This window comes from Myotis myotis, unplaced genomic scaffold (assembly GCF_014108235.1).
Source record: "Myotis myotis isolate mMyoMyo1 unplaced genomic scaffold, mMyoMyo1.p scaffold_m19_p_30, whole genome shotgun sequence".
In the NCBI taxonomy this organism is placed as follows: Eukaryota; Metazoa; Chordata; class Mammalia; order Chiroptera; family Vespertilionidae; genus Myotis; species Myotis myotis.
This window is the reverse complement of record NW_023416336.1, coordinates 2,543,501-2,556,008: the sequence shown is the minus strand read 5'-3', so window position 1 is coordinate 2,556,008 and position 12,508 is coordinate 2,543,501. Positions and strand designations below refer to the sequence as shown.

General features: G+C 57.2%; 1 protein-coding gene across 1 annotated transcript in view; it reads right to left on the bottom strand.

The window, feature by feature from the left end:
* Positions 1-3,303: 3,303 nt before the first annotated feature.
* Positions 3,304-12,508, bottom strand: part of FAM178B (family with sequence similarity 178 member B) — a 102,173-nt gene continuing 92,968 nt past the window's right edge. The window contains exons 14-16 of the mRNA XM_036302313.1: positions 5,250-5,327; positions 4,840-4,992; positions 3,304-3,615 (exon numbers count right to left, since the gene is read on the bottom strand). Of these exons, the coding sequence (XP_036158206.1) occupies positions 3,583-3,615; positions 4,840-4,992; positions 5,250-5,327 (264 nt within the window). The 3' untranslated portion in view covers positions 3,304-3,582. The remainder of the gene's footprint in view (positions 3,616-4,839; positions 4,993-5,249; positions 5,328-12,508) is intronic.

The following is a 12,508-nucleotide window of genomic DNA, read 5'->3' as shown; positions in this document are numbered from 1 at the left end:
ATCAGTCCAGACAGAAGCTTTTGTTCTGGGTTTAAACTTGGCGTCTGAAGAGCAGAGACAAGAGTAGAGGAGATAACTGGGGAGGCAGCCCAGTTTGGACTCAGTAACTGGGTCTTTGCCGGTGCACATAAAGGCCCCTTCTCCCGCTCTGGTCGAGGCCACATTTCCCAGCTCCTTTCGGCCAGAGGAAAGCTGTGTAGCTGTGGAGATGCTGGAGACAGGGAGCAGCCAGCCGCTAGGACGGGTGGGCAGCAGGCTCTGCCTCAGAGGTGGAGGGAGAGGCCGTGTGTGACCTCAGTCGGGGACACTCGGTATCCATTTAAGTGGCGACCTGTATGCAGATCCCCTCACTGTTCTGTGCTGTAGACTTTGCAACCTGTCGCCTCTACATTTTCTTCCGCTCCACCCTCAGGACCACTTTGTAAAAGTGGGCATTGTTTGTCCCACTTTGTAAATACAGTGAGTCTGAGAGAGACCTGCTTGAAGTCACATAGATATAAACAAGGTCAGAATGTTAAATTGGGCCCTGGGACTCCAAATCCATCTTTCCACTAAGTCACATTGGATCCGGGCAACTTTTAGCCCCCAAATGCTCCATTTCCTGCTGTTCTGCCTTCCCTTCCAGCCCCTCCCCCACGGCCACCCGCTAGGTGTGAGGGTTACCAGACAGAGACTTGAGCTCCTCCTGCAAGATAGCCCCAGTGGAAAGTTTCAGACGGTGGTTTGGTTTCACTGGCAGGGACAGTCTTCCGCGTACCCCAAGGCAGGCTTCTGTGTTCCAATAACAGACTCCAGGGAGCCCTTCCCTTGCAAAGGCTCCTCCCCAAAGATACGGCTGCAGCCCCCACACCCCTTTGCCACCTGCGCCCATTTCCTCTGCGCGCTGTTCACTCCCAGGACTGGCCTTTTCCGGGGCTGAGTGAGCAGGGGGTAGTTTCCTGCATGACCATTTGCTCATGATTCATACTTCAAAAAAACGTTTTCATTGACTTTTGAGAGAGAGAGGAAGGGAGAGGGATAGAAAGATAGAAACACCGATGAGAAACCTCATGGATCTGCTGCCTCCTGGATGCCCCTCAAAAGGGATGGAGCCCACAACCCAGGCATGTGCCCTGACCAAGTGACCTCTTGGTTCCTAGGTTGATGCTCAACTGCTGAACTATACCAGCGGGCATGAGTCATACTTTTTAATATAAGCACAACTGGTCTAAAATGAGAATTCCTGGGTCTTAAACTAAGATAAAAATTTTAGGACAAAAAACAAACAAAACTACTGTGTATCTATCGACCTCCCTGGGGCCTGTCTGGCATATTCAGTGGAAGTGCCCACCTCAGCCTCAGGCCCTGACACTCCTACTTGCCCCACTAACTCAACTGCTGAGGCCAAGTCAAGGAAAGGCCGGCGCTAAACGCCTTCTGAGGTTTGCTCAGATGCACTGGCAGCTGAGGCTGGCCCCACAGGTGGGCCCAGGAGTCACACCTGGAAAGCAAGGCTCCACTCTCCCCCACACGCATCGGTCCTGTGCCAGAGTGGCCTTCACTTGAGCCCCTTCCCCCTCTCCCCGCTGTTCTGAGGCAGCTGACAGGAGGAGCCCTGCTTCCCACTGGGGTTCTCTGGTCAACATGCCTGGCTACTTCCCAGGAGCCTGGAGCTGCTGTGAACCCAAGGGGAAATGAGAAAGCCTGGGTCAGCCACCCTGCAGGGATCTCCCCGAGGGCCTGGGACTGAGGTCAGTGGGGACAGAGGAAAAGGACTTCCCCTCTACTTCCTCCTGGAGGACAGTTATCAAAGCCACCCACCTGGGAAGCCTTTCCCTTCCCAGCCCCTCCCTGCCACCATCACCCAAAGGAAGCAGGAAAACATCCGTCACCACAGCCCCGGATACTGCTGGTCAGGGGCCTCAGGATGCCCCTCCCTTTCCCCAGGGCGCCATCTGGAAAGGGCAGGGGTGCCAGGACCAGCACCTGTGAATTCTTGGCCGAGAGCAGGCTGAGTCTCCAATTGGCCCCAGACTAGTTTGAGATCAGGTCTGCTCCAGGCCAGTTCCAGAGAGGGCCCATTACAGGTCCCAGGGGATGGCATATGCCCTTGGGTGACCTCAAACTGCACACCTCCGCTCAGGTTACAGCTAGGCCCCCGGAGCGACTGAGTCGCCACCAACACCTCCTTTCCTTGGTGTCCATTTCTCTCCGGGGGATGAGTGTTCGGGGCAGTGCGAGAACCAGAGCCGGCGGTGAAGGGACAGCGCCATCCCTTTCTAAGAGCCACAGAGAGATCTGGAAACTCCCCAGGTCTCCCTGCTCCCTCTCTGCCCTTGGCAGTGAAACAAAGAAGGGAAATTACAAAGGTGACTTCCAGGTTTCCAGAGTGAACTGAATGGCTGCAGATTAACTGCCAGGATGTACAGTATGAGAAGCGGGCAGCCCTGAGGGAGGGTGCAGGCGGCCTGCCCTTTTTTTGCAGTATCGCAGGCCTACCTGGGGCCTCAGTAGTGCCCTGGCCAAGGGGGCCTGCGATGCAGCCAGGAACAGAAACCAAAACTCTTGGTCCAGTCACCTGGGCAGCCAAGTCCCCTGGCAGAGGATTCTTCCACCTCTCACTTGGCAGAGGCGTCGAGGCAGGGAGGCGTCCTGCACGGTACCCAGCCTCTGAATTATAGATGCCCCCGGCTCCCAGCACTCTGGCGCCCAAGGAGGGAGGCCCAGGAAGTGATGGGGTGCTGCGGCTTTGCCAATCGAACTACTTGCCCTGAAAGTCCTTTATTTTGGGGGAGCCTCTCTCCTAGTTAGCCCACCTTCCCCTGACCTCCGTGCCTTGAAAGGACAAAGGAGAGGGACCAAGTCTAGGCACCTGTCATGGTGACGCTCCACTGGCAGACACTAGGGCTGAACTGAGGAGTGGGCACAGGCAAGTTGGCAGGGGTGGTCCTTTGTTACTCCCCTTCTACTTCTGTGGCCCCTGCAAATACCCATCCCAACCCCCAGAGAGTCAGGAGGGGCCAGAGACTAGAAATGGGTGCTCAGGGTTGGAGGAGTGGACGGAGGGAGGAAATGGACACCCGGGGTCTCCTGGGAAGGCCCCATGGGATGCTGGGGGTACGGAAGACGCACTCATTTCTCAAGGGGAGCAGGTCTAAGACATTCAGCATCCTGTTAGGGATCAGCACCCACAAAACTCACCTCCGGCAGCAAGGCCGGAGCCCAGTCACATGGCTGTCCGAGGTGAGTATTCAGCAAACCGGACACTGGCCCGAGACCTCAGGACAGGGGCTGCAGGAAACCATCTGAACCACTGATGTGAAACTTGGCTTTAGTGTGCACAAAGCAACCTCACATTCGTGAGAGAGGAAGGGGGTGGGAGGACAAGGAGGACATGCTGGGCAGGGAAGGAGAGCGGGAGCGGGGTGGGGCAGGCAGCGAGGGGCAGGGTCCCTTGCCACTGGGAGTCAGGGCATGGTGGAGGCAGGCTCTTGCTTCATCGGATGGTCCTCCTCTGGCCCCCATTCTTTGCTTCCTTCAGTTCCATGGGTCCTGTTCACTCCCTGGCAGAGCGCAGCCCTGGGCCGCCCCTGCCCTGCTCCTTTAGATGTCTTCCCGGGGGCTGAAGCACTGGGCCTGCAAGGTGAGAAAAGGTGTGGTTGCCCTGGGCCCTGGTGCTCCCTGATTCTCCAGTGTCCATGCACCATCCAGCACAGCCTCCCTGTGCCAGTTGCTGAGTGACGGGACTCCTGGGGCTCAGCCCAGGCAGGGCGCAGGGCAGCAGGCCACAGGCCACACCTCTGCCTGGTCCCCTCCACCCCCTCGCTGCTGGCTGTTCGCAGCCCCAGGGCAGTGTGAGAGGTGGGCCTGCCTCCTGGCGTGGCCAGGCCACAAATCACTTTTCCTTCTTTTCATGACAAACACAGTTTCCCATCAAAAGACTAGTGTGATCCAGTTCCTTGGGGACTGAGGGTGAGGTTAACTCGCCAGCTTTCCCAGGGACTTGCGAAATCTGAGACCTAAGCCACAGCCTGTGGCGACATGTCAGTCCCATGTCAGAGGTTACAGGGGAAGGACACGCAGAAAGAAGGCAGAGGAAAGGCTGCTCATCTCCACCAAGGGCTGGGGGCCCCGAAGGGAAGTGCCCCTAAGCCAGCCGGCGCTGCTCCTTGAGGGATGGAGGCCAGAGGGAGGATGCCAGGGCAGGGCCACAGGCGTGGGTGCCAGGCTGGCCCGGCGCCTCGGTTCTGACATTTACAGGTTCTGACATTTACAGGTTCTGACATTTACACGCTGCCTGCCTGTGAGATGGGGCAAGCTAGTTAACCTCTCAGTGACCGGGTTGCCTTCTCTGTGAAATGGGGGCATAGTAACACCCGCCTCCCCCTGGGGCTGTGCGGACTCGTGTAGAAATAAGTATTAGCTGTGAACAGCATCACCTCAGTGTGAGAAAGGGAGGTGTGGAGGTTGATGCTCCAGAGGTGGAGGGAGGGCCGGGCAGCTGGGAGTGCTCCTGGCAGAGCAGGGCCTGCAGGGCGGGCAGGCAGAGGGGGCACAGCTGGTGCCTCTGGTGCCCGGGTCTCCCCTCTCTGGGCAAAGTTCCTCTGCATCTGCTCAGTAGAGGCTTCTCTGTGCCCCACGCCACACACCCACACTGGTATCTCACTCTTGATAAGAATGCTGAAGGCCTCCAGGCCTCCCTTCCCCCTCAATGCCTGCTCCAGCCTTTTCCAGCCCGAAGCTCAGCAGCTGCAGTGGGGGTGGACACGGGGGGGGGCGGGGGGGCAGCGTGCTCTGGCTCTGGTCAGCTGCCTGACCACTTCCCTCCCCTCCCAGGTCCGGAGGCTAGAGGGGCACCACCTGGGGCCGGCAGTGGGTCAGCAGCTCCTGCCAGCGGATGTGGGTCTGCGTAGCCAGGTCCTTGAGCGTGGTCCGGTGCATGGCCTGGGGGCTCTCCCGGATATGGGTGCTGATGTGACGGTCCAACTGCATACACAACAGCCGCAGTTCTTCCTGCAGAGGCACCGTGGAGGGGTGGCCGGAGAAGTCGGGCAGGAAAGAGGAGAGGGACAGGGCAAGTGCTGGGGCACATGTCAGGAACTCTTGAGAAGGCCCCATGGGATGCTGGGAGAAGGCAGAGGCCTGCTCCACGCCCCCCCACCCCCACCCCCCAGCTGCTGCTGCTTCTTTCTCAGCCCCTCTTTGCAGTCCCTGAGAGCAGGCTGGGCTCCGCCCCAGCTGACTGTAGCCCAGCCTCTTGGGAGACTCACCCGCTGGTCTGGAGTAATGTCTTGGCAGCTGACCACCACCCCAGCGAGTGTCAGGAGGCTGTGGCACAGGTAGCAGACCTGGAGAGAGCACAGGAGATGGGCGTCCCTGAGTCCCTCACGCAGTCCTCCTTCCAGGCCCTGCAGGGTGAGGGCCGGGCTTCCAGCCAGTTTCCTGGGAGGCGTCTTTAAGGAGCCTAGGGCCCCACTCACAGGGCTCTCCCTTCAGAAAAGGAAGAAACCCCTCCAGAGCCCACGCTGCCCCAGCCCTGTCCGGGGCTCCAGTGGAAAGAGCGCCGCTAGGGAGGGGCTGTCCACTCTGACTTCTGCCCTGCTCCTCAAGGTGCCACCTACATCTGTGGGCGCTGTCACTGGGGGCCACTCTCCTCGATTGGGGGGGGCGTGGCCCATGGGTGCCCAGCTCACCCCTGGGTGGAACACCACTTGCACAGACATATGTGCAGCCCATCCAGACATTCAGACCTGCAGACACGAGGAGGCAGGCGAAGAGGCGGTGGCAGAGTGATGGCTGTGGGTGCGCATCTGCACGCCTTACCCACCAACGCATACCCTTGCTCTTGCCCTAGAGACTGAGGGGTGCCATTTGGTCAGAACAGTGTGATCCCAGGGCCCTGGACTCTGTGGGTACTCACTCATCTGCTGTGCAGAGAAAAGGAGGTACTGGGAGCACCCTAAAGACAGGCGAGGCCCTGCTGTGAAGACAGTCTGCTCCTGGCACTCTGAGGTTCTGTCTGTGGACACCCCCACCTCGGACTCCTATGTCTGAGACAGGGAGGGTGGCAGGAAATGACCCTGACCTGCCCCGTAGCTGCAGATAACCGGCCCTGAGGCTGAGCTGGAGGGAGAGGCGGCTCCAGAATGGGGCTGGAGCTCAGAACCAGCCCAAAGCTTCCCCTGCCATCACGTCCTCCTAGAGCACCAGGTGGTACCCAGAAATGGGGCAGCCTCTTTGCACGACCAGAAGCCTCCTTAGGGCAGAAGCTAGAACCACTTTCGAGGGTACCAGACTTGGCACTGTGGAATAGTCTTCTTGAATTCAAATGCCACAGTGCAAAGGCCTGACAGAGACCACCTGCCCCTCCCCCAGCAGCACCTGCCCTGCGCAGACCCAGCCTGTTCTTCAACACGGCAGCGAGGCCCCCAGAGGGCCTGACCGGAAGGCTGGCAGGCACAGAGAGATGCAGCGAGGGGGAAGCAGTGCGGCTGGGGGTCACGCCTGGCCTCTCTGAGCCAGCCCCGACTGCAGGGTCCTGCAGCTGCCAGTCCCCCAGCAGGCCAGCTCACCAGGGAGCTAACTTGCTAGCAACCCCCTGCTCCCCGGGGGCTCCCTGTCCCCAGACTGACCATGCCCTTTGGAGGGAGGGCCACAGCATTGGAGCCCCTCTGACCTCTGCAGTCCGCCAAGCAGCTCATCTCCACCTCTCCCCCACCCCGGACGTAAAGCAGGCGCAGGCCTGTGTGCCCACTGCACTTGGACTGAGACACAGCCACCAACCTTAGACATTAGAGAACGATGCTGCAGGAAGGCAATCATTTGGCCACAGACCATGAATTTCAGCCTCCCCAGCGCAAAAGGAGAAGGGTCCTTCTAAGTGCCTGGGGGTGGTGTGCAGCTCAGAGGCTCAAGGAGGAAGTGACTAAGCTACAACAGGCTTCTAAGGAATAGTAGGGTCGAAGTGAGGTGGTGAGGTTACTATGTGGGGCCGGGTGGGCAGGGCTGATTACAGTACCTGGGGCTGATTCAGGGAAACAGAGGCAGGAAGCTGGCTAGGGTGGAGCCGGGGAGGGGCACCCTGAGGACCAGGCTGGTGGCAGGGTCTGGGCAGCGGGCAATGGAGAACAGGGAGGCTGGCTGAGTCACTCCAGGATTCTCTGGTATGCACATTGTTTTGAGCTAAAGGCAACTTTAGCCTCAGGCTCAAGAGAAACTTCTGTCCCTCCTTTTAACTACCTGAAAAATTTGAATTAGGGCAGTGGTCTGCAAACTCATTAGTCAACAGAGCCAAATATCAACAGTACGACGATTGAAATTTCTTTTGAGAGCCAAATTTTTTAAACTTAAATTATATAGGTAGGTACATTGTTATTGACTTAATTAGGGTACTCCTAAGGCTTAGGAAGAGCCACACTCAAGGAGCCAAAGAGCCGCATGTGACTCTCAAGCCGCAGTTTGCCGACCATGGAATTAGGGGCCTTGCCGAATTTGACCTATAGAAAGGTCAAAAGAGATGGGGCAAATATCTATTTGCTGAATGCCTGTGCTTCTTACCATCCACCCTGCCATGACCCTTGGAAGGCCCCAAGGACATGACCTTCTCCCAGCTCAGAAGGTCCTACATACCTCGGCCCCCTTCTGTCTCTGAACCTCGCCCACATGTGGGTCTCTGTCTCTCTCACGTGCCTGCGGGGTTCCTGTACATACGTATGTGTTAAATGTCATTTTCTCTTGTTAATCTGACTCAGGTCTCTGATGATCAGGCCAGCCAGATGAGCTTGAGGGTGGAGGAGTCTGCTCCTCCCTGACGTGGGGGACAGATGGACACCCGGAGAAGCGGGCACAGAACCGCGGAGGTGGGAACAGCAGTGGCAATGCGGCTCTGAGAGAAAGGGTTATAGGACATCCTCCTCATTTTTTTTTCTTTTTAAGATTATTTCTCTACAATGTGTATACTTTACTCATATGATCAAAGTGCAATGAAAGTTTTTAAAAATTAATTATAAACAAGACAGTGCCGATTAGAACTGACTAGGCCTGGCTGGGTTTGGGGTGAGTATGACCTTGGAAAGGAGCGGAGCCCACTATTGGCTCAGTGGTTGAGCATCGACCTATGAACCAGGAGGTCCTGGTCAGGGCACATGCCTGGGTTGCGTACAGGAGGCAGCCAATCAATGATTCTCATCATTGATGTTTCTATCTCTCTCTCCTCCCTTTCTCTATGAAATCAATAAAAAAAACTTTTTTTAAAAAAAGCAGCAGTAGCTGAGCCCTGGGGAGCTAGGGCCAGGGTGAGACGCTAAAGAAAACATTCAGGGGCTGAGGGGCTGACAAGGGCCCTAGCTGCAGGGTGGGTGTGAGAGCCAGGGAGGGGCCGGGTAGAGAGGGAGAGAAAGGGGTTAGTTCTCATTCCTTTCACTTAGTTGTCCCTTAGCCCTGAGCTGGGAACAGTGGCTCTTCCCTCTGCCCGCATGCTCAGTGGAGGTCTGTGCTGTGCACAGCAAGCCTGAGGCTAGAAGGGACCTTCCGCCAGCCTGAATGGGTCCCTGGGGCCAGGCACCCTGCAGAACTCAGCTTCCTAGGAGACAGTGTGGTGGGGTGGGCCCAGGATCTGAGGAATGCCCTGGGGGAAATCTGTGAGGAGGGATTTATTGAGGAAAAAAGGGCTACTTATATGCAAATTTCACAACTTTGTTCTTTTGCTCTTTCCCATGATTGAGCTGGAGGAAAATCCCATGAACGAGTTTTGGGGAGTGGGAGTGTAACAGCAAGAAGGAAATGGTAGCTCTGAAGAAAAGCCCCACTAACCATGTTTTATTTTATAAGCCCACTAGAGGCCCGGTGCACAAAAATTTGTGCACTCGGGGGGGGGGGGGGTCCCTCAGCTGGGCCTGTGCCCTCTCGCAGTCTGGGACCCCTCGGGAGATAACGACCTGCTGGCTTAGGCCTGCTCCCGCGTGGCAGAGGGCAGGCCCAATCCCTAGGTGCAGCCCCTGGTTGGGCTCAGAGTAGGGCCAATTGGGGAGTTGGGGCGCCTTCCCCTGTCATGCACAGAGCAGGGCAGATTGGGAGGTTGCGATGCCACCCTCAGTCACGCTCAAGGTAGGGCCGATTTGGGGGTTGGGGGACCACCCCGTCATACTCAAGGCAGGGTCGATGGGGAGGTTGCAGCGCCACCCTGTCACGCACAGAGCAGGGCCCATCAGGGGGGTTGGGGCTCCGTACCCTGTCACACACAGAGCAGGGTCAATCAAGGGGTTGGGGGGCTCCCGCCTGTCATGCACAGAGCAGGGCCGATCAGGGAGTTGAGGAGCTCCCCCCTGTCACTCACAGAGTAGGACCGATAGGGGAGTTGGGGCACCACCCCCTATCACACTCAGGGCAGGGTGGATCAGGGGGTTGGGGTGCCACCACTGTCACACTCAGGGCAGGGCCGATGGGGAGGTTATGGCTCTACCCCATCACACACAGAGCAGGGCCCGTGGGGGGGGGCGGGATTGGGGCGCCGCACCCTGTCACACACAGAGCTGCAGGGTGATCAGGGGGTTGGGGAGCTCCCCCCTATCAGGCACAGAGCAGGGCCTATCAGGGGGTTGGGGCACCTTCCCCTGTCACGAACAGAGCAGGGCTGATAGGGAGGTTGTGGCCCCGCCCCCTGTCACACACAGAGCCGCAGGGCGATCAGGGGGTTTGGGCGCTGCCCCGTCACGCTGATCCCGGTGCCGGGAGGCCTCTCGGCTCCGCTGATCCCGGTGCTGGGAGGCATATTACCCTTTTACTATATAGGATAGAGGCCTGGTGCATGGGTGGGGCTGGCTGGTTTGCCCTGAAGGGTGTCCTGGATCAGGGTGGGGGTCCCCACTGGGGTGCCTGGCCAGCCTGGATGAGGGGATGATGGCTGTTTGCAGCTGGTCACACACCCTTCAGGGTGGGGGTCCCCACTGGGGTGCCTGGCCAGTCTGGGTGAGGGGCTGAGGGCTGTTTTCAGGCCGACTGAAGCTCCCAACTGCTCCTTTTTTTATTTTATTTTTTTATTCTGGGCCAGCTTTAGCTCTGACTCCAGCTCTGAGGCTTCTGCTGCTGAAAGAAGGTATCTGGTTTATTTCAGTTCTATAATTGAAACACTGTATAACTCTAGCTCTGAGATCCCGGGCTCCCTGAAAGCAGGTTTCTGGGGTTTTGTTTAGCTTCTATATTCGTTACAATGTTTCTTAAACTGTAGGCTCAGAGGCCGGCAAAGCAGGTGGGGAACGTTGGTTTCTTCCTTCACTGAAGCAAGCAAGCCTCATGTTAGTTTCAAGCTGCCTGGCTGCCGGCCACCATCTTGGCTGGCAGTTAATTTGCATATCTCGCTGATTAGCCAATGGGAAGGGTAGCAGTCGTACGCCAATTACCATGTTTCTCTTTTATTAGATAGGATTTTCCAAAGCGGGGGGGTGGGGGGGTGGGCGGCTCCTACCCAGAAGAGGGGTTGGTGCGTTTCTCCTTGCATTCGAGGGTGATGCCTGGAATCAGGGTGGGGGCCCTTGAAGGAAGACCTTGACCCCACTTAAGGGGATAAGGTGCTGAACCGAGGGTCCTTACAACTTTGATTAAATTTAATTTTGAATCCTAGCGCTAGAAATCATTTCTCTCTATATATACACCCCTCAGAGACCTAGCCTTTTCTCCAATAATCTGCAGTCCCCGAGGCAGCAGAAGACACAGCCTGGGCCCTGACAAGGCTCAGACCTCTGCAGGTTAAAGATAACATCTTCATCCAACTTATGTTTTAGCTCCTTAACCCTAAAGTAGAAAGACCCCCCTTGGCTACTTTCCGCAAAATAAGAGTGGGATGCTGTACAGACCTCAGCGGTCCTCAGACCTGACCCATCAGCGATCAGCTCCCAGCATAACCCACATCCCTAAGCCAGGGTCCTGTGATTTTGCCCTACAACCCATACACCATCGGGCTGCTAGAGCTCCCTCTTTCCCGATTGGACAATTCACTATGAAACTATTTTTCCTTTTGTGGGGGTCCAGAACGAGTTACCCCAAGATGTGCTCTTGTGGTATGCAGACTATTTGGAGCTAAAGGCAACTTTAGCCGCAGGCTGAGGAGCAACTTCTGCCTCCCACCTGTAACTGCCTAGAAGAATTTGAGCTAGAGGCCTTGCCCACTGCAGCAATAATCCTTTCAACCCACCTGGATGGCAGGGCAAACTTTTAGTAAACATCTGCTCTTCTTTTTTTTTTTGTTAATTGTCACCTGAGAATATTTTTTCCCGTGACTTTTACAGAGAGTAGAAGGGAGGCGGGGGGGGGGGGGGGGGGGCGGGTAGAGAACGAGAACATCCCAGGTGCCCCAATTGGGGACAGGGATCCAACCTGCAACCCAGGTACATGCCCTTGACCAGGCATCAAACTTGTGACCCTTCAGTACTTGGGCCAACACTCTAGCCACTGACCACACCAGCCAGGGCACATCTGCCGTTATTGTCCTGCACTGAGCCTGTGAAGCTTCCACAGTAGATTATATACCTCAGTCCCCTTCTGTCTCAGAACCTCGCCGGCATGTGGGGTTCCCATACACATGTGTTAAATGTGGTTAATTTCTCCTGCTAACCTGTCTCAAGTCTATTTGATTATTAGACCAGCCAGAAGTTGTGCACCTTGAGGGTAGAGGAAAGTTCGCCCACCCCACTTCCTGCTCCTGCATTTCTTTGGCCAGTGCACCCAGGCAGGACTCAAACACTGGGATCCCCGAAACAGTTCCCCTGCGGTCAGAATCTTGACGGCTAGTCTGTACAGCAGTGCTTTGGGGGAAAAGGCTTCATTATGTACACAGGACACGCCCAGACCATGTCCCTGTCACTCCGCAGGCCCGAGACCCGCAGTCTCAGCCCTGAGAGGTAAGAGAGCGCCGGTGCGCGCCTCCCAGAAAAGCAGACGTTAGCGGACACTGGGCTCTGGCTCAGAGGAGGCCGGGCCGGAGTCTCCATTCTCTGACAGTCCCACTGTGGCTGGGGGACCAGAGGCGGCCCGAGCGCCAGCCAGCCGTGGTGAGAGCCAGCACGCCCAGGAGGACACAAAGCAGACAGCCAGGTGTGAGCGCTGTTTCCTGCTCCAGTCGCTGTGACCAGTTCCTGAACTTAGCAAGCCCATTCCTGTCCCGGCTGGCACCAGGCTCGGGGCTCTGATTTCTTTCAAGACACAGGAAAGGGGGAGGCTGGGCAGAGGCACACGCTGCTGGTCGCCACCAAAGCCCCTGCCGCTCCCATTTCCTGCACAGTTGGGAGTGCGTGGTGGCCCAGGCCCCTCCAGTTCCCTAAGGCGTGGGGGCGGGGTTAAAGCGAGGCAGGAGGCGGTGAGGGACTATACTTGTCCAATCTTAAGGAACTTGTCTGAAAAATGGGCCCTCACCGTTCAGGCTGCCCAGCGCCCCTCCTGGTCTTCCCACCCCCAGCCTCCCCCACACACACTGAGTTGGAGGCTGGGAAGCCCCCATGGGAAACGGGCCCAGGAAACCTCCGACAACAACTGGGGA